This window comes from Astatotilapia calliptera, chromosome 17 (genome assembly GCF_964374335.1).
Source record: "Astatotilapia calliptera chromosome 17, fAstCal68.1, whole genome shotgun sequence".
Taxonomy (NCBI): Eukaryota; Metazoa; Chordata; class Actinopteri; order Cichliformes; family Cichlidae; genus Astatotilapia; species Astatotilapia calliptera.
In genome coordinates, this window is record NC_137438.1 from 7,998,366 (window position 1) to 8,016,685 (window position 18,320).

General features: G+C 39.3%; 1 protein-coding gene across 1 annotated transcript in view; it reads right to left on the bottom strand.

Annotated features, from left to right (window-relative positions):
- col24a1 (collagen type XXIV alpha 1) overlaps nt 1-18,320 on the bottom strand; it is an 85,145-nt gene continuing 66,825 nt past the window's right edge. The window contains exons 38-60 of the mRNA XM_026146179.2: nt 18,225-18,278; nt 17,933-18,040; nt 17,419-17,472; nt 16,837-16,890; nt 16,639-16,695; nt 15,845-15,898; nt 15,192-15,245; nt 14,569-14,622; nt 13,350-13,403; nt 12,548-12,655; nt 10,269-10,376; nt 10,040-10,147; nt 7,683-7,736; nt 7,510-7,572; nt 7,213-7,266; nt 6,987-7,022; nt 6,049-6,084; nt 4,333-4,359; nt 3,456-3,521; nt 3,181-3,349; nt 2,991-3,100; nt 1,795-2,025; nt 1-1,438 (exon numbers count right to left, since the gene is read on the bottom strand). Coding sequence (XP_026001964.2) covers nt 1,292-1,438; nt 1,795-2,025; nt 2,991-3,100; nt 3,181-3,349; nt 3,456-3,521; nt 4,333-4,359; nt 6,049-6,084; nt 6,987-7,022; nt 7,213-7,266; nt 7,510-7,572; nt 7,683-7,736; nt 10,040-10,147; nt 10,269-10,376; nt 12,548-12,655; nt 13,350-13,403; nt 14,569-14,622; nt 15,192-15,245; nt 15,845-15,898; nt 16,639-16,695; nt 16,837-16,890; nt 17,419-17,472; nt 17,933-18,040; nt 18,225-18,278 — 1,860 coding nt within the window. The 3' untranslated portion in view covers nt 1-1,291. The remainder of the gene's footprint in view (nt 1,439-1,794; nt 2,026-2,990; nt 3,101-3,180; nt 3,350-3,455; nt 3,522-4,332; nt 4,360-6,048; nt 6,085-6,986; nt 7,023-7,212; nt 7,267-7,509; nt 7,573-7,682; nt 7,737-10,039; nt 10,148-10,268; nt 10,377-12,547; nt 12,656-13,349; nt 13,404-14,568; nt 14,623-15,191; nt 15,246-15,844; nt 15,899-16,638; nt 16,696-16,836; nt 16,891-17,418; nt 17,473-17,932; nt 18,041-18,224; nt 18,279-18,320) is intronic.

Sequence of the window (18,320 nt, forward strand, 5' to 3'; positions counted from 1 at the left end):
TGGATAAAATGTCCCATTTATTTGTTTCTAAAATTATTTTTTATTTACACATTTGCATCCAACTTTGTCCTCCACAAACTTTATATAATTACACTTAATTAATGGTAACATAACTTAAGAGTATGATGACTGTTTTCTGTGTTTTTTGATTTTGTCCTCCCGTAGCTGCATTTGACTTCTGAATGAATTTATAAAGCAGTATGATGAACACACAGTCACACACACACACACACACACACACTTCAAACATAAATACTCCTCTAGACCGAGCTGTGGTTGACCAAGTAAGCAAGTTCTCTGAGAGTATAACTTACTGTACCACAGTAATGTGACCAAAAAAATAATAATAACAAATCTAAAAACAAACCAAAAAAAAAAAACCAGGTTATAAATAAACATTGAAGTATGCTGTCAATATATACACAGGAAACGTTGCAGCACCAATGATAGGTTTCCCCTGAGGAAACTACCACATAGTAGGAAAAGCTATGAAAATATGTTGTGTATCAAAAAATGGTTCATAAATTAGAAGTGACCAAATCAACATAAGCATTCAAACAACATAACAAATTCTGATGTAACCGGTACATACAAAACAAAAGGTAAAAATGACTAATTTGACTATTTTTGAAAGCAGGTAGAGGTAGAGTACCATCTGTCAAGATGTACAGGTCCGACTGGATGGGACCGAAGACAAAAACATAATGAAAAACAATATCAAATATAGCCTCTGATTGGACAATGAAATATTTAAAGCACACACATTTTCCATATGCTATTGCACCTTTAGTTAGACAGTGCCCTCTGCAGAGGCCTGGCATGATCCTTTGGATTCGACCCCTTCCAAGGATGGTGTGTTTGGGAGTTGAAGGGGTGGAACATGAGTGAATGGCAGGTTTGAGTTTTGGGTTTTGGACAGGCTGCTGCAATGTGAGGCCCTACCCCCGTCATCAGGAAGTAAAATGGGTCCATATGCAGTGGCCCAATGCACCTTTTGAGTGAAAACTAAACAAATACTTTACACATTGATTAGATAAATATCAGTATACACTGTCCTCTTTGGCATGGGTGTTCCACAGAGACTGATTTCTCCCAGGTAGAGCTGCCTGCCGTTCGATGTTGGGTTTTTGTTAGTCTCACAGTAAGTCCTGCTGAAGCTCTCCAGCAAATGCAACAAGCTCTCAGGGATACAGTCTGCCTTGCTGTGCCAGCATCTCTTTGGTAGGAAATTTTAAAAATCTGCGGATTTAAGTGGTTTATAAAAGTGGCTTCGATGATAGGGATGTTGGTATCAGAGGAAGCAGACTGGACCGATTTCTACGTTTCGCTGACTGTTGATTTGTGAAGTGGGAAATTCCTCTATGTCTACAATTGGTAGCTGACCACTGTCCTGAGTATGGAAGAGGAATCGTGACTGGTGCCAGCTGCCATCTTGGATCTGGAACAGGACAAATGGGGGAGGGGAGCAGATTCTATTTATTTGTGGTAATGACTTTTAGTAAATACAAAAATATATATATCTTTAGGAAGTTCTTTAAAATTCTGCTGTCACCTATTTAATTACAACCAACAATTTATCACCAGCATAAAGAATATATCAGAGCATATCATCAGGATATCAGTTTACATTTTCAAATCAGTCCCAGCAAGTCATAATTTCACGAGACAGTCCTATTGATATGCAGAATTATGTGTGGGTTTCTGTAAGAATAACCACAGAAAATGCTCACGACTAAATCAAACTGCCCTAACGACGAAAACAAAGGCACTTATTTTTTTTAAACACCACATTACCTTGCACTCATCTTGTAGCACATGTGGTTCAAGTAGTGTGTCTTTCTCAAACATCTGTTTGTTCCAGCCACGAAACCGAAGCCTGGTGTTCTCTTTGTGTCCACTGGAGCTGAAGCTGTCTGCGGTGCTGGAGGGTTGGGAACTCAGGCAGTGAAACGTGATGCTTTGGCTAGCCTCACTGCTCAGTAAATGGAGAAACTTCATCTGGACATTTCCTATGTCAAATACCATCTGTTGGAGAGAGAAAGTGCACAGACGGTGTAGATTGTGAACACTATAGCATCATGTCAAAAGGAAAACAAACCAGTTTAGACTTGGAAAAAGAACTGCTGATGCTCACAAAGCAAGAGATGGATATGCAAAGAGCTGGAGTGAGAAGTATCATCAAGAAACTTGGAGACAGCCACACAGTACAGAACAACCCTGTCAATGGAAGGAAGTGAACATTTTCAAAGAATCTGGAAAGAAAACCAGTGAGAGATGTGTCTAAAGACCCCAGAGCAACTGCCAAGACAGCAGTGAGTTACTTAGCCAAGTCAAGAAGTAGTATTTAAGACAGTAACTAGAACCCTGCACAGGAATGGACTAAGAGGTTGGAGACCAAGAAATACTGCACTTCTTCAGAAGAGACACCTTCAAGCTAGAATGAAGTATGCGAAAGACAACCTGGAGAAAGATTAAGCAGCCTAGAAAGGTGTTCTTTGCTCAGCTGACACAAAACTAGAACTCCTTGGCTAAAGAGAGTACAAGGAAGTACAACCCTCTGTCATAGTTTTATAATTTTGTGAATAATTTTGTTTCAGTGTGCAAAGTAAAATAATATAAGCATAATGCAGTATAGCAAAATAAAACTAACTCTAAATGAATCAAAATGAAACTTTTCTTGTACTGTCAGTGTTAAATACTATGGTCTGAATCAGGGGTTGGCAACTCCAGGCCTTGAGTGCTGGTGTCCTGCAGGTTTTAGATGTGTCCTTGATCCAACACAGCTGATTCAAATGTCTAAATTACCTCCTCAACATGTCCTGAAGTTCTCCAGAAGCCTGGTAATGAACGAATCATTTGATCGAGGTGTGTTGACCCAGGATGATATCTAAAACCTGCAGGATACCAGCACTCAAGGCCTGGAGTCGCCCACCCCTGGTCTAAAGTAAGAGTAAAAGTGTCCTTTTTTTCCCCCACTCGTTCAGTGTTACCTTATCAGTTGACACTGGATGTAAGCAAGTCTGTCCCCCTGCTGTAAAGTTGCAGAACACCTGGAAGGCATCAGACGTACAGCCCAGGTTTGGATCAACCCAGAACCAACCTGAAAAGAGAAGAATATTAATATTAAGACCTGCTACCTGTGCAAAATAGTGTCTTCCATGTATGGGTGAAGACACTCACCGTCTTTTAACTTGTGCTGGCAGTCCAGCAGGTCTTTACAGACACGAGCTGGGTTCTCCTTTGTCCCGAGAGGCTGTTTGAGGCTCTCGATCACACTGCTCAAATACTGTAGAGTCTTAAGTACTTCCGTGTTCTGGTCTGGCATGCTCATCTCCATATTCTGGAAACTCTAGTTAAGTACGAGGATGATAACACTGTGAACTCTCAAGTTTTAACCTGACTTCACAAATCTACTAATCCATAACTTCTCTACCCATCCTTATAAAGTGCTTCACCTCAGTCCTCAGGGCATCATTGGAAGCGGATGGACTGTAGACTGCTAAGTCGTCATATAACACCCTCTGTGGATTAAGAATCACCATATTCAGTTCAATGAAAACAATTCAGTGCCTTCATTATTAAACTGAAAGATTTTAATCTGTCAGCTTGCTCATTGATTAAAGTAAATATGGCAGCAGAAAGACATGTCCAGTTTAGTGAGAAAACTTTAACAGCGTCAGTGTACACTTTAATACCACACAAGGGCAGAAAAATAAGTCTTGGATCAATAAACAGCCACATTCTTGATTTTGGCTGCGGGAAAATTAACAAATTCCCCTCAGTATAAACACCACAGCGATCACTGAATGTGTGTACACAAAAAAGGCAGCTGAGTTGTTTTAGGGGGGTTCTTGGAACTGTTTGAACAGGAAAAGGTCATGTAGAGAGCAGAAAGCTGCATGATATCCAGAATCTGGGACAAACAAGAGTAGCCACGCCAGAAAAGGCTTTGTCAGTGCTACTGAAAAAACAATCACAGAGATCTTAGTTATTATTGACATACACCATTTGTTGGCTCATCTAGAGTAAGACAGGAAACAGGTGCTTGTCCTGGTTCGTTCATACCCTGCCACTCAGAAAAAAATGGCTTGTATTACTTATTTTTTACTAAAACGTTTATTTAAGCTTGAAAAAGCACATATCTTAGGTTTCAGGAAAGAAGAAAGAGAGAGATGTAACTCATTTACCCCCCCAACCACAATGAGATATAAATACCTACAGGCTAGGTAATATATATTCAAGAACTGTACATCATTACAACATCTGAATTTTACATTAAAGCAAGACTCCTGCTGTCTAGGCAATCTTGTCTGCATTACACAAAATACTTACTGTTGGACCAGGAGCGCCAGGGGGTCCCTGGGGTGGTAGAAAGAAAAGGACAAAATGAGTAACACACACACAGAAATGATCTCATTGTGGTTGCCATCATTTCACTTTTTGGTTTGTCATGTATGCGCCAATGGACTCTGAAGAAAATGTACACTGCAGGAAAATGGTAGAGTGTACAACCACAGAACTGCCCTAACCCCAGCTCGCCATGTCATTCTCTGAAGTCTTGAGTCACTTCTCACTTCTTTACATTTTGCTTCCAAGGAGACAGATTTGGACTCCAGGCTTTCTGTAAATCTTTCAGAAGTTTTCTTTCGACACTGGCTGCTTGTTCACTTATTTTTAGTCTAGTTCTTGCGCTTGAACATTTTTGGAGGAATGTTTTGTTGACGTTGTTTTTTTGTCTGTTTGTTGAATCATTAAAGCATCAAAGAAGCATCTAGTGTTATGTATAGACCAATTTTAAATTGTTGCCGTCCCCAAAACACAATTTGTGGTGAAGGTGAAGAAGAAGAAGAAGAAGGTGAAGAAGAAGAAGAAGAATGAAATGAAAACAACGGAATTAGAATCAAAACAATGGAATTTGAATGAAAACAATGGAAGTTTAAAACAAACAGAGTTAGAATGAAAACAACGGAATTAACATGAAAACGAGTAGAATTATAATGAAAACAAAAGCATTTGAATGAAAACAATGGAAGTTTAAAACAAACAACAGAATTAGAATGAATAGAACAGTTTGAATGAAAACAACGGAATTTCAATAAAAACAACGGAATTAACATGAAAACAACAGAATTTGAAGAAGAAGATTATTTGAAAGGGTTTCTCCAAGACTCAGGAGGTGAAAAAGAAGGAGGTGAAGAAGAAGGAAAAGTATGGTCAGCATAAAATGTTTCTGCACTTTTGCAACAACATAGTGAGCTATTAACTTAACATAGTATCTGAAACTTATGCCCTTAAGAAACAGGACAAAATCCAACAAAGACCTGACACAGTAAAACAATGGCAACACCAAATTTGAATCTAAATCATTATCAATATGTAGGGGGAGAAAGTCAGGAGAGAGGTACCACAGGGAGCGTCTACAGCAAACTGTAAAACATGGTGGAGGCAGAGATTTTGATCTACCATGCAGTACCATTTGGAAAGCATCTGATTATCAAAAGCTTTTTGACCTTATTCAGCATGGAAATGATCCCAAACATGCTGCCAATGCGGTGTAATCATACCTGGATACACACAATGATGTCAATCACACATGGACTGGTCTCCCCAGAGACCTCAACATTATTGAGGCAGTGTTGGATCATCTCAACAGAGAACAGAAAGAAAGGCAGCCCAACATCCAAAGAAAAGCTTTGGATGTTCTTCAAGAAGCTTTATGAAGTTCAGAGTGTGCTGAAGAATAAAGGTGGTCATACCAAATATTGATTTTCAAACACATTAAAAGCCCACAAACTGAGTTTTTGCCTTTCATACTATATTTCCATGCATGTTTGCACATTTCCATAAATCCTCGCATCTATTTCTTATTTTCTAATAAAATATAAAGCAATGAGAGGTGACTCAAAACATTTGCACTTCTGTATATTTGACCTGTGAAAACTCTCATTCATAATTGTTCATAATCCAAAATAACAGTGAAGTATATACAGTAGTTCTGTGTATACAGTAGGAATCATTCTGTAAAGTGATAGTGTAGTTAGCACTTACTCTGGGTCCAGGGCTTCCCTGTGGTCCCTGAGGCCCCTGAAAGAGTCAGGCACATAGAAAATACGCATTAAAATGGATAAAATGATTACGATACACATACACTTCTACATAAATAACACACACGACGAAAAATAAAATAGATTAAATAAGTGCAGCCTCACAGTGAACAGAATGGAAGAGATTCGTGATTCATCTTCCTTCGAGCGCCTTGAAGCGACTGTTGTTGTGATTTAGCGCTGTATAAATAAAATTGAATTGGACTGAATTGAACTGAATCCTTCTGAGATGCTCTGTAGAGCGACAGTAGTATCACACACATACTGCCCCCTCTGGTGGACTAGGGACAAAACATTGGTGCAGCTGAACTTCATGATGTCTGTAAGTGGGATCTCAAGTCCTTTATATCCATACCATATTGTGAGCACATTTTAACAGCATCTGAGTAAAGCCTAGGATTAGAGGCCCATTGAGTACAGTGTGTTTGCGTGTGGTAGGGTGAAATGCAGAGGGATTTGCAAAGAACTGACAAACTAACTACCACAACTGAGAAGTGACTGTGTGGATTACACTGCGGCTTTCCCTGCTAACATTTTGTCAAGGCACTTCCTCAGCATTGTTTACACAAGAGGGCCCCACACTGCGCTCCAGGAGAGCGTGCTCATTATGACTCAGCCATAGCCTTAGCCTAAAGTGTCATACAGCACCGACACTTTAAGAAAGCCGTATAAACAAAACTACCACTACACCCTAGCTCACATTCATGTAACTTTCATCATCTACAGCTCTGTTTTTACACGCACAAACGGCTTTGAGGTGGCCGCTAAGACAACCGAGTGTTTCTCAGTCAGGAATGTTTGACACTTTGGCAGAGTGCAATCATGACATAATAATACAGAAGACTTTCCAGGTTTTGATTAAAGGGTTTGATTTCATCTCACCATTTCACCACCGTTTCCTTTTGGACCCCTTGGCCCCTGCAAAAAAGGATAACATAGCATAAAGACACATACAGCACTGTATTCCAATCTGTATTATCAATTAACTGTCTTTATTGGAAATTAAACAATACATACAGTGAAAGTCTGAATGTCAGAGTGTAATAATTCCTTTTTCTTTGTACAAGTCTTACACACACACATACACAAAATGAGAAAAAAAACCTACAGGTTTTCCCATTGGACCCATTTTTCCTTCAGGGCCTAGAGGTCCAGTGAAGCCCTGGAACAAACAGTGACATTGCTGAAAAAGCAGTAAAAACATCTATAAAGACTTCAAGGTGTACTGCACATGTGTCTACATTCATGTTCTCTTCATAAACACTTTGACAACAGGGAACAAAACAGAAATGTATTTATATTTCTGAAAGTTCTTTCCTGAGTGGGATTTGATTTAAAGCAGTACTTCTGAAGAAAGCACCATTGTGTGCCTACCTGGTCCTATTTCAGTTTCTATTAAACTCACCAAAGTACCCATAGGACCTTTAGGACCAGGGAAACCTCTCAGTCCTAAATCACCAGTTGGCCCCTGTTTCAAGGAAAAAGATATTTGTTATTTCTTATTCTAACCTACTCTCCTGTTATTTTTTATCGTTTTTCTATATGCTCTTAATACATGTTGGCCACTCAGTTGTTTACCTTAGGTCCTGGTAAGCCCTGTAAACCAATCATGCCCAAATCTCCAGTTTCCCCCTATAAAAAACAAAAAACACAATATGCAGAAGATGGCTCTTTTAAAAAAAAATTCTCTTATGTGATGTAATCGGGGCTGACAGCAAATCTCTCAACAATATCCTCAGTAGAATTACGGAGATTTACTCATAAAGGTGGGTGCCTAAGACAAATAGGTCTTAAGACACATGCAAAACATAAAGCCAACACTTATTATTGACAATAGAAAATAAGTTGTTTATTTCTTTCTTCTCCAATGGAGAAGAAAGGAACTTGATATTTGTTATTTAGTATACTGAACATCCAATAGCAAATCTCTAGCCCAAATTCTGGGCCCCATAAGTCTGAAGGCATTTTTGAGGCACAAAATGTGGTTTTAGTGTCAGGGCTACAGTTAGGTTTAGGCTAAGGGTTAGGCATTTTTGATGGTTAGGGTAACGGTAAGTGGCTAGGGAAAGCATTATGTCAATTAGATGTCCTTACTAAGATATAAAAGGCAAGTGTGTGTGTGTGGAGGTGGGGTTGATTTACTTGATTTTTCACCCAGTTTTAATACCAGACACAACAGGGACACTAGGCAAGCCTTATAAAGACCCTTCTTTTCTATTTCAAAAGAACTGGGGCACACACAGAAGACTTTCTGTCAATCTGCGGCAGTCTCAGTGCACACACTCACATGACCTAGACACACTGTGAGAGGATGGATGTCTGCGTCCTATCCTGTGTCTAAGCACATGCCTTCCAGGGTGGCAGACAGTGTTTGTACAGCCAGTCTTCCACATTCTTTAGACAGCTCCACTTTGAAACCGGTGACTCTGGCCCAGAGACTCTATTGACTAAAATGTGTAAAGGGATCTGACCCAAGGGTCTGAGTCTCCTCTCAGTTTCAGGAGCATCAGTGGAGATAACTATAGGAGGGGAGAGCAAGGGATTAAATGCTGTTTCTTTTTTCTTCTTCGGGGAGTTACATAAGTAAAGCAGAGCACCTCTTTTTCAGGTCCCTGGAGTGTGAGGATCTTACATAACTTGGCCTCACCAAGTGGAATGTTTCCATTCCTATTCTCGCCCAGATAATTTGTTACTCTACTCAGGTTGGAAAAGTGTCAGGCACACATTGAAACCTCACCAAAGATTGGCTTCATATGTCCCTGAAGCTATATTTAGAGAGGTATTAAAGAATGTATATAAGCTTATAAAGCCATATTTCAACAAGTGCATTCCAGTGGAAAGTAATGTATATACTCTACCGGGTACATGAAAAAAAAAGACATGACAAGTATCTGTGAAAAACACACAGGCTGAAATAAAAACTGTACAAATGTGAAGATTAAAGAGTTACAAAATGTGTCAGGCATAGAATTAAAAAAAAAATCTATATTGTATCTTGATTTAATATTATGCGATGGAGCTAGTTAATTTGATTTTGTAGCACTGTCTCTAAATGTGAATTCAGCTACCAGCATCCTGGTCCTGGGCCCCAGCATTGTGAGTTAGATGGAGCTTGAAGTTTTGGTTTGTTTAGGGGTTACAGTTCATTTATTTAGCGTATTTTGTTGTATTCCTTGTTCCTGGCTGTTTATTCCTCCCTCTGTGTTTGTCCTCTTGTGTCTAGTATTCTGCATTTAGTTAATTTATGTGTCTGTGCTTCCCATCCGTTATCACACTTCTTGCCTCCCCTGTGCCTCGTTGTGAAGTCTTAGAATTTGATATTCTCGTCTTTTGATTACTTCCTGTCCTGCTTTGATAGTCCCTCGTCTCTTGGTCACTGTGTGTAGTTTTGTTTCCCTTGTCTTGCTTTCCCAATGGAGTTTCAGCTGTGTTCCCCAGTGTTTCCAGTCTCCCTAATTACCTGCTGCGTGTCTATATATTCTCTGAGCCTCCCTAATGCCTCTCTTATTGTTTGTTTTACCCATGAAACACCAGCAATAAACACTGTTTTAAGTTTAAGTCCTGTCCTGCATCAGAGTCATAATCCTGTCTTCTAAACACTGTCCATGATGAACAGAACTGATCCTCAAACATACAGTTAGAGCCAAATGTTTTGCACACTGAGACTGTTTCTGTGCACCACCGCAGTGGATTTTAAATCAAAAAAACAAGATGTGATTGAAATGCAAATTTTAGCTTTAAATTATCTTAAAAAGAGTTTAACGAAAGTTTTTAAATTAACTGTTAAGGAATTACAGCTGTTTTTATATATAGGCCTAATTGTATGTCAAAACTTTGATAATAAATCACAGAACTACCACACAGTTTAAAACAAACGTTCTCAAGTACTATTAACGATTGACTTCCATTTTAGGACTTTGCTTGCATGTACTCACAGACAGCCCTTTGGGTCCTGGGTCTCCTTTCTTTCCCTGGTCACCTGCAGCTCCCTTCATGCCTTTGATTCCAGGGCCCCCCCTGTCTCCTGGTAGGCCAGGTTCTCCCTGATCCAATAAAAGGTCAATTAAACAGTTTAGGTGCATGTCACAGTAGCATTTTATCTCACCGGAGATGACTTTCTTTTTCACAAAGAAAATGGGTCTTTATAATGATTAACATTTCCACCTTGTGACCTGGCGGTCCCCTTTCTCCAGAATGTCCAGGAAGTCCAAGTTCTCCCATTGGACCTGGCCGTCCAGCAGGCCCTTCCAGTCCCACTGAGCCCCTCTGACCCTACATACACACAAGAGATGATTGAACAAATCTTTGCCAAGGTTAAAAAGGTACTAAAGTTAGTGTGCTTCCTCAAAAGGCACAACACAAAATCCACAAAACATTATGCCACTGTTTAAAACACTACTCTACAATAGTAAATGACATATATAGTGACACATTTGAGGTCTATCTTATGGGTGCCTCTTCTGTTTAAATGTTGCTATTAAACAAATGACACTCAAACTTCTGACAAAGCAGACAAAACCACAAGCATAGTCCTCTGCAAAAGCTAAACACAAGTGTATAAATGCATGTTGGAAAAATCATTTGGAACTTGAGTGTTAGTGGAGAGGGTTATTTACTGATGGTAAATATTGACATCTACTACAATTAGCTGCTATAGAGTACAATGAACACTATTTCCAGTGTTTCATTATATAAACAAAATTCTAAAATTGTTGTGTTGAAGCAATTTTAGAACACGGGTCCTCGACAGCGTATGTCTAAAGGCTGTCCAGAAAACCTGTTAGTGAGTTGTTTTTTACTTTGTAGACCACAGTGGTTTCCTGCTCCATCAGCAGTGTAGGTGAGGCAGCAGGGAGCCTGAGATTTTAGAATAACACACTCAGTGAGTTGTTGCCTCCCATGTGGCTGACAGTGAAGAGACAGGATACTTTAGGAATTTCGGTGGAATTACACCACCAGTGGTTTACTGGATGAAACCCACAGTATGCAGGTGTTGGCAAACCCTTAGATAAACCAAGGTCTGAACAATTTACCCTTCACCTTTCCCCACATACAGGAATGCGGGTAAAAGGGGCTATGTGCCATTTAGAAATCATTTTAACTTCTAATCAAAAGAAAATGACTTGGAAGGTAAACATAAATTTGTTGAATTTGAGCCCGAAAGAGACGGATTTTAACTTTTCAACTAATTTGCACACAAGAGGGTCTGTAAATGTCACGAATGGCAGACCAGATTAAACCTAGATAACAACATCCATGGACATCTGGTACTTGGCATGTGATGCATAATCGGTTCATCATTTTATCATATTAGAAATTAATGTTGTGATTCTTTTTAACATGAGCATGAATTGTTAAGTTATTTCCAAAAATTTCATTTATGATGTCACAGTGAATTCTGTGCCAACTTAGGCACAAAGGGCAAAGACGATAACGACAAAAGGATTTATGAAACCTGACAGTTTTTTCTTGGCAGCTTGAGTGAAAAACTAAAACTGATTCACAGAAAAGCTGAAAATTATTTGAAAGGGTTTCTCCAAGACTCAGAATCAGCCGCTTTTAAGCAGCAGTTTGATTTAAAGACTTGAAGTTAAGGAGTGAAGAATGTCCTTTATCAAGTAAAACAACAACGGCCCTCTACTACAGCAGACCTGAAAATTTGCCTTCTTGTGGAGCTGAAAGTAAAAAGTGATGCAATGTCAAATCATTGCATTACTTTTTACACAGCAATGTAAGACATGTTACTATATTTAAATTAGACAGATATAATTTTAAGGGATTATTCACGTTCTTTCAACACCAGTGCAGTTGGGGATGTTACCAATGGGAAACTGTATAGTTTTAGTTCATCTGAAAAGCATCAATGGCTAAAATTAGCCTCACTAGACTTTCATACAACATTATCTAAATGAAAGCCAGACCAGTAGGACTTGGCTTTCCAACTTGGCTAAAAGGCCTTTTGCACGCATGTAATCCCAGTCCACTTTGGCTGCATATATATTTGGAGAGGCCCAAAATGAAGAGGCCAATCAAATCAAACAAGACATTTAATGATCAGTCCAAGTCTCCAGTCCCACTCATACAATAACAGATGGAAGGAGCTGGAGTAAATCTTTGGTCACTTGCAATTCCATGAGTCCCATTTGTTGATTTTTGTGGTGCTACAGAAAGCACGCCGCAAGTCTCCAGTAAAGGAACTCCCCTGTTGACAGTTTAGCTGTGCAACTACGTCTTTCGACTCCTTCTGCGACCAACATTAACAGTGCTCATGGTGAAAAACATTCAACTGAACTCTGCTTTTTAAATATATTTCATTAATGTGAGACTATTGAATTGCCTAAAATAGTAAGCTAATCAATTACTTAAGGCTACCGTAGTTAGCGTTTGCTATAATGTTAATCCCAACACCAAGGAAACGCTGCTGTCTATATGTCACCGATTACCTGTCGACCTTGTTTTCCTGGGAGTCCTGCTAAGCCAGTTGGTCCCGGGGGGCCATCAGGGCCTGGATAACCCTTCATTCCTGTGAGCCCAGGTAAACCAGTCGGCCCCTGTTAAATGACAGTGTCAGTTTCAGCCAGAGGGGCATTTAAAAATACCATCAATCTTTTCGTAAAACATCACTTTCCGTCAATAATCTCGTGACTATATTTACACCTGTGATTCTTCCTCTGATGCTTAGCCTGAAGCACTGAAGTCCACCATCTGGATCGTTAGAAATTACAGTAAAATATTTATCCTGGTCTTCTCTGTCTTCATATTTGTCAGTTACTTTGTCTTTCAGTTACTTCGTTTTATTTTGAAGGTTGGTTTTCTTGTGTGTCTTGCTCTGGGTTTTGTCTCCTGTCTTTGTTCCTTTCCTGCCTGTTTATTTCCAACTGTGTCTCATTGTCAGTCATCCCTAAGCCTGTATGTCTAGTCTTGTCTTTCTCTTTGTGTAATCATCTGCTCCCAGATGTCCTACTTTTGTCTTTAGTGCCTTCCTCATAGTTTGATTTAGTTTAGTTTTTGCATTTTTATTGCAATCATGTTGGGTTTTGGCTTATCAAGTTTTTTAAATTAAAGCTCACATCTGTTTATTTTCTCAATGATCACTGTTGATCTTGTGATTTTTTTTCTTTTAAAGGAATGAGAACCGTGTAGACATATGCAATAATTTGATGATGCAGAAAGTTCTCAGATAATGTAAAGAGGCGGCTGCTTCTCTTTAGGCCATTCACTTAACTGAGCTAATATGATGCTTACTTCAATGCCGGGAGCTCCAACCAGACCTCTTGCACCTTTCTTTCCAGCCAAACCCTAGAAAAACATAAACATGAAAAATAACATGTGCATTAAAAAGAAAACACAAATGTTTTAGTATATCACTCTCTACACAGTAAAAATGTGATTTTTACTATACTTCACAGAGAAATGTTTCAGATTTTAGTGAAAATCACTGAATACTGTTGCAAGAAATGTCCAGTTCAAAACCTTTATGGATACTTTAAAACCATAACAGCTAAAAACATCAACCCAGTGACAGTGATTTATTCATAGTCCCAGAGAGATATTGTTTAAGAAATGCTTTATCAAAGCTGTTAATCTAAAACAGGCATACAGAAGATCCTCAAAGTTTCCAGTGTTTCCTGGCAGGCTGCTAAGTTCTCAGTGCTTCTAAGCATATGGAAATACAAGTTCCATGTTAAGGTATTGCACAAACTTAATTTGAACTCGAGTTTGGCGAAATCCACTGAAATGGTTGGATAGTATGTGAACTGCTTATATAATCACTCTTCTATACAAGCTGTTTCGCATGTGGTGGCGAGTCAGTCATGTCTGTGACACTTCAAGATTACAAAAGGCCGTATGGAACCTGATCAAGGAGCGTCAAAGCTGTTGCACAGGGAAATCATAGTTATGCATAGTTATGCAATTAGAAAGCCTGTGAAGACTGAGGGCTCTAAAGAACATGAGACTAAGCAAGCAAACCTGTTAGTTCAAGGTAGCACATGTTAGTAAAACATATCTGCATTTTAAGTATCAAAGAACAAAAAGCAATGAGCCATTAATAAACATCAGATTAAATATTTGAGAAGTTTAATGGTGCATTCAGGGTGTAAGGAAAAGCTGCAGTTCCCTGGTTGCTGTCCAAACTTCATTGCTCCAAGCATCTTTTTTTTCTTCAACCGCCTGCTTTCTATCTCGATGAAGTAAGCAGAATTCTACCACAGCTGAGCTAAAATTATCTAGCGTGACAAGCAGCTTAAACATCTGTAGCAGCATGCTCCTGTGGTGACAGCTAAAAAAATGACAAATTGGGGATTTTGGTTAAATCTGTTTGCATCTGGTTTTGTACATTTTCTACTGTCAGGTGTAAATCAATCATTCCACACAGAGAAGAGACCAAATTTAGTGATTTCCTAAACTATTCACATTATTGAAAAGCTGTATTATGCTGTATGTGAATGGTGTCAAGTCTCACCGGAGCTCCTTTTTCTCCTTTTGGGCCTGGTTCTCCGGGGGAGCCTGGAGATCCCTGTGCGAAGGAAGAATACACTATAAAGTAAGTAGAATATAAACACGCAAAATATTATCAAGCTGTGTAGATCTATATAAAAATGATATGCAATATTATGATTATAAGGAATATCCTTGTTTACCCTACTTCTTAATCGAGTCACTTTTAACACTCCACAGCATATACAGTATATCCCACAGTATAGATCCTAATCTAATAGGCATTTTCCTGTTAGGAGAACAATCACACTCTCAAACTGAATAAAAAGTTTTGATTTAAAGACGTACTTATCTGTCACCCTTTGAAAGAACACATTTAGATATTTCATATATTTATCATCACCACAATATGGCCAGCACACAGTAGAGATATTTAACTGTGGGTAAATGTAAAAAAACAACAGATTAAATAGTGTTGCTACGGCTGTGTGGGTTCTCTGCCATTAGGTCATGGTAGTCTTAAGCTTGAAAATAAAAAGGCAACCAGACTTCTTTAAGTCTTCTTTAGCTCTCATCCACGAGCCTTCTTCAGTCTAAAACTTCGGTTTAGTTCTTTGTAAATTTTTAGGCAGCTGTTTACTGACTTACCGGTGGGCCTTGTGGTCCCGAAGCCCCACGAGGTCCAGGGGTACCGATATAGCCCTGAAACATAATTTTCAGATTTGATAAGTAACTTTTTATTTGTGAATAATACATACACATCATTCTCATGTTCTTTACTAAAGAGGGAGCCCAAAAGCATAATTAATGTCTATACCCAAATGCCTCTTTTCCACCTGCAGTAAAAACTCAGAGGCTCCATAGTATCAAAACTAGGATTTTTTTATATTATCTATAACTGCACCGAATTAAGCTATTTCATCCATTTACTTAACTAACCAGTCTGTCTTTTGTCCTGTCTAAGGAAACTACAGAATAATACAACAAAAACAAATGCATCTAAAAACCAAAATGTTTTATATGTTAACGACAATGAAGATTTTTGAATTTGGAGACGAGTTCACAGACTAGCACAGACCCCCCCAGTTAATACGTTGCCATCACCGTGAACTTGTGCTCAAGTGTGTGTACTTCTTGGGAAAAAGCAACAGATTTTCTCAGCCTTATTGCTCGGATTTTGGTAATCCTCTCCAACATGTGTGGTCTGCTCTTCATGCGAAAGGGGCAGCGTGGAGTATAAACAACAATCAAGCAGACTGAGCGGAGTGCCGTGTGTCTGACGTTTAATGGTTCGTTCCTACCTGATAGCCTTCATCCCCCGACTCTCCACGCTCTCCTCGTTCCCCTGGAGGCCCCTGCGTAGACAATGAATGCACACACATGAATGTGCATACTGCATATACATACATGACTGTCTTTTACCTGCACAGCTTCAGGTGAGCTGGGCACCTACTCAGACTCACTCCCCACATATCAAACACATGAATCTCTCTGAACGTGATTACAGGGTACAATAAAGCAGAGGCTGGCATTGTATTGCTTATACTATACACTGCAATTCTGTGCCAACTTGAAAATTCAATACTACTGACGTGCAGACAGCCAATACCTCCAACTGTTCATGCAGTGTAGCCTCTGTCAGTAGTCATCATGACTATTGCAGGGGAAATGCATCTTAGAGAACACAACTGTTGTATGACTGCATGACTCCGGGGTTTCTAAAGCCGCTTTATGCTGATCCTCCTTTGATATTAGTTTAAGAATGAGTCACTGTGAAATATGCTGAATCCTTGTGGTGACTTAGGTATTAGGAAGAAAACTTTAGCTGTGCCCTGTGTGTGAGGTAGCCGTTTTGTCTCTAACTTCTCAGTCAGTAATTAAGACACAGAAGGTTGATAATCGCTTCATGCACATGACAGATTTAGGATAAGAAACTTTAACATTCATTTTTTATCAATGAGTGCATTTGGTGCTAAAATCAGGAGCTGATCAGGATTAACTTTTACATCCAGTCTCAATCTGGTATTTAAATTGCTTTGGATAAGCAGAGCAAGGAGAGTTCAGAATGGAGAGTTTAAAGGAAAGCAAGACCTACTGGTTCACCTAAGGGCCCTGGCAGTCCTGGGGTCCTGTTGTCCTCGCCTGGGTAACCCTGGGATGTAGCAAACGCAAACATACAATCATAGATGAGTGGATGTAGATTGCAGGCAGATAATTTAGTACTTTAAAGAACTCTGAATAACCTAAGAAATCCAGTTAAGGACATAAGTCACAAATTCAGGTATCAAATTACCTTTTCACCTTTGGGTCCTGGCGGGCCAACGGGCCCAGGCTTTCCAAGGTGCCCCTAAAGAAAAAAAAGAAAACCTGACTATTGTACGTAATGGGGCTGCCACACTTATGCTGGCTTTTAATCAGAACTGTTTTTTAGGGATAAACAAAATTCCATATATTATGTCAGATTCAATCAAGTCTGAAGGACTCTAAAAGCACACATGCACACACAGATTCACAAAAAACATTAGCAACAAGCATTAGGCTCTATTTGTGTAGAATTTGTAAAGATATTTTCTGATATCTAGTGTTTTTGAGGATATCTCAGGCTACCGAGAAAAGCAAAGAAGGATGACTGATGTGTCAGTCATCCTTCTTTCTTCAATAACTGTGAGTAAAGTGTTCTGGCATGAAAATCTCAGGGCACTGTACTCATGGGGTTTTGTGCGTTTCTGAGCATGTGCACATATGGTTGTTAAGTTTTCGTGTGTGTGTGTGTGTGTGTTTATCCCACATGGTTATACAATACACATTCATGTATACACGAGTGAAGACAAAAAGACTGTTTTCATGAAACCAAGTTTAGAAAAGAAAAACTTACTGGGTATCCTGGAAGTCCTGGTTGCCCGTCTATCCCCATGACTCCAGGCTGACCCTGGAAGCAATGCAGAAAATGCGAAATAAGGCCTTGAATCAGTCATGGTGCTTCTGCTTTGCTTTTTAGGTCTTCTCCAGATAAATATATCTTTGGCAGGCTTATAAATCGTTGATCCACAGCTATATCAAAGTAGTCTCAGTGGTTCTACTGAAAGGGGAGCTGAAAAAATGTCTGGCATCCTCCTAGCTTGCCATCTCTTACATCTTCTTGCTTTGGTTTTAACAGTTTGCTTTGGTTTTAAAATTCTGAGTTCGATTGACTTCAGCAGTATAAAGAATTAATTATACACAAGATGTGTCTTTTTCCCCTCTCTAGCCCATTATAGCTAAAGGTTCAGCTGATACAATTCCACAGATTCAATTAACAAACATCATAGACTGCAGGCCACACCTTCAATATAAACTGTGGCTTGCAGTCTTCAACACCTACAGTAGTAGAAGAAGAAATGGGACCTTACAGATGTGCCTCGAGTTCCCCTGGCACCTTTCAGTCCTGGCTCGCCCGGCTGGCCGATGTCTCCCCGAGCGCCAATCTCCCCAGCAAGACCAGGAGGACCCCTCTCTCCCTGTAAAAGATTGTAAATATAATTAAAAGACATAAAAATTAGTATTATTAATAAATCTTGCTGTTTTCGTTTTATTGTAAGCAGGTTACTTTAAAAATAAACTATAAGACTAGATGCCTCAGTGGCTCTCTGTGTTAAATGTGCCCTTTGTGTTAAATGGAACTTGGCTGATCAGGATATTTACTTTCTTTCCGTGCCGTCCTCTGTTTCCTGGGGGACCCACTTTTCCTTCTGGACCCTGTAAAGTGATTGCCAGTAAATTATATTGCTTAAAATACGT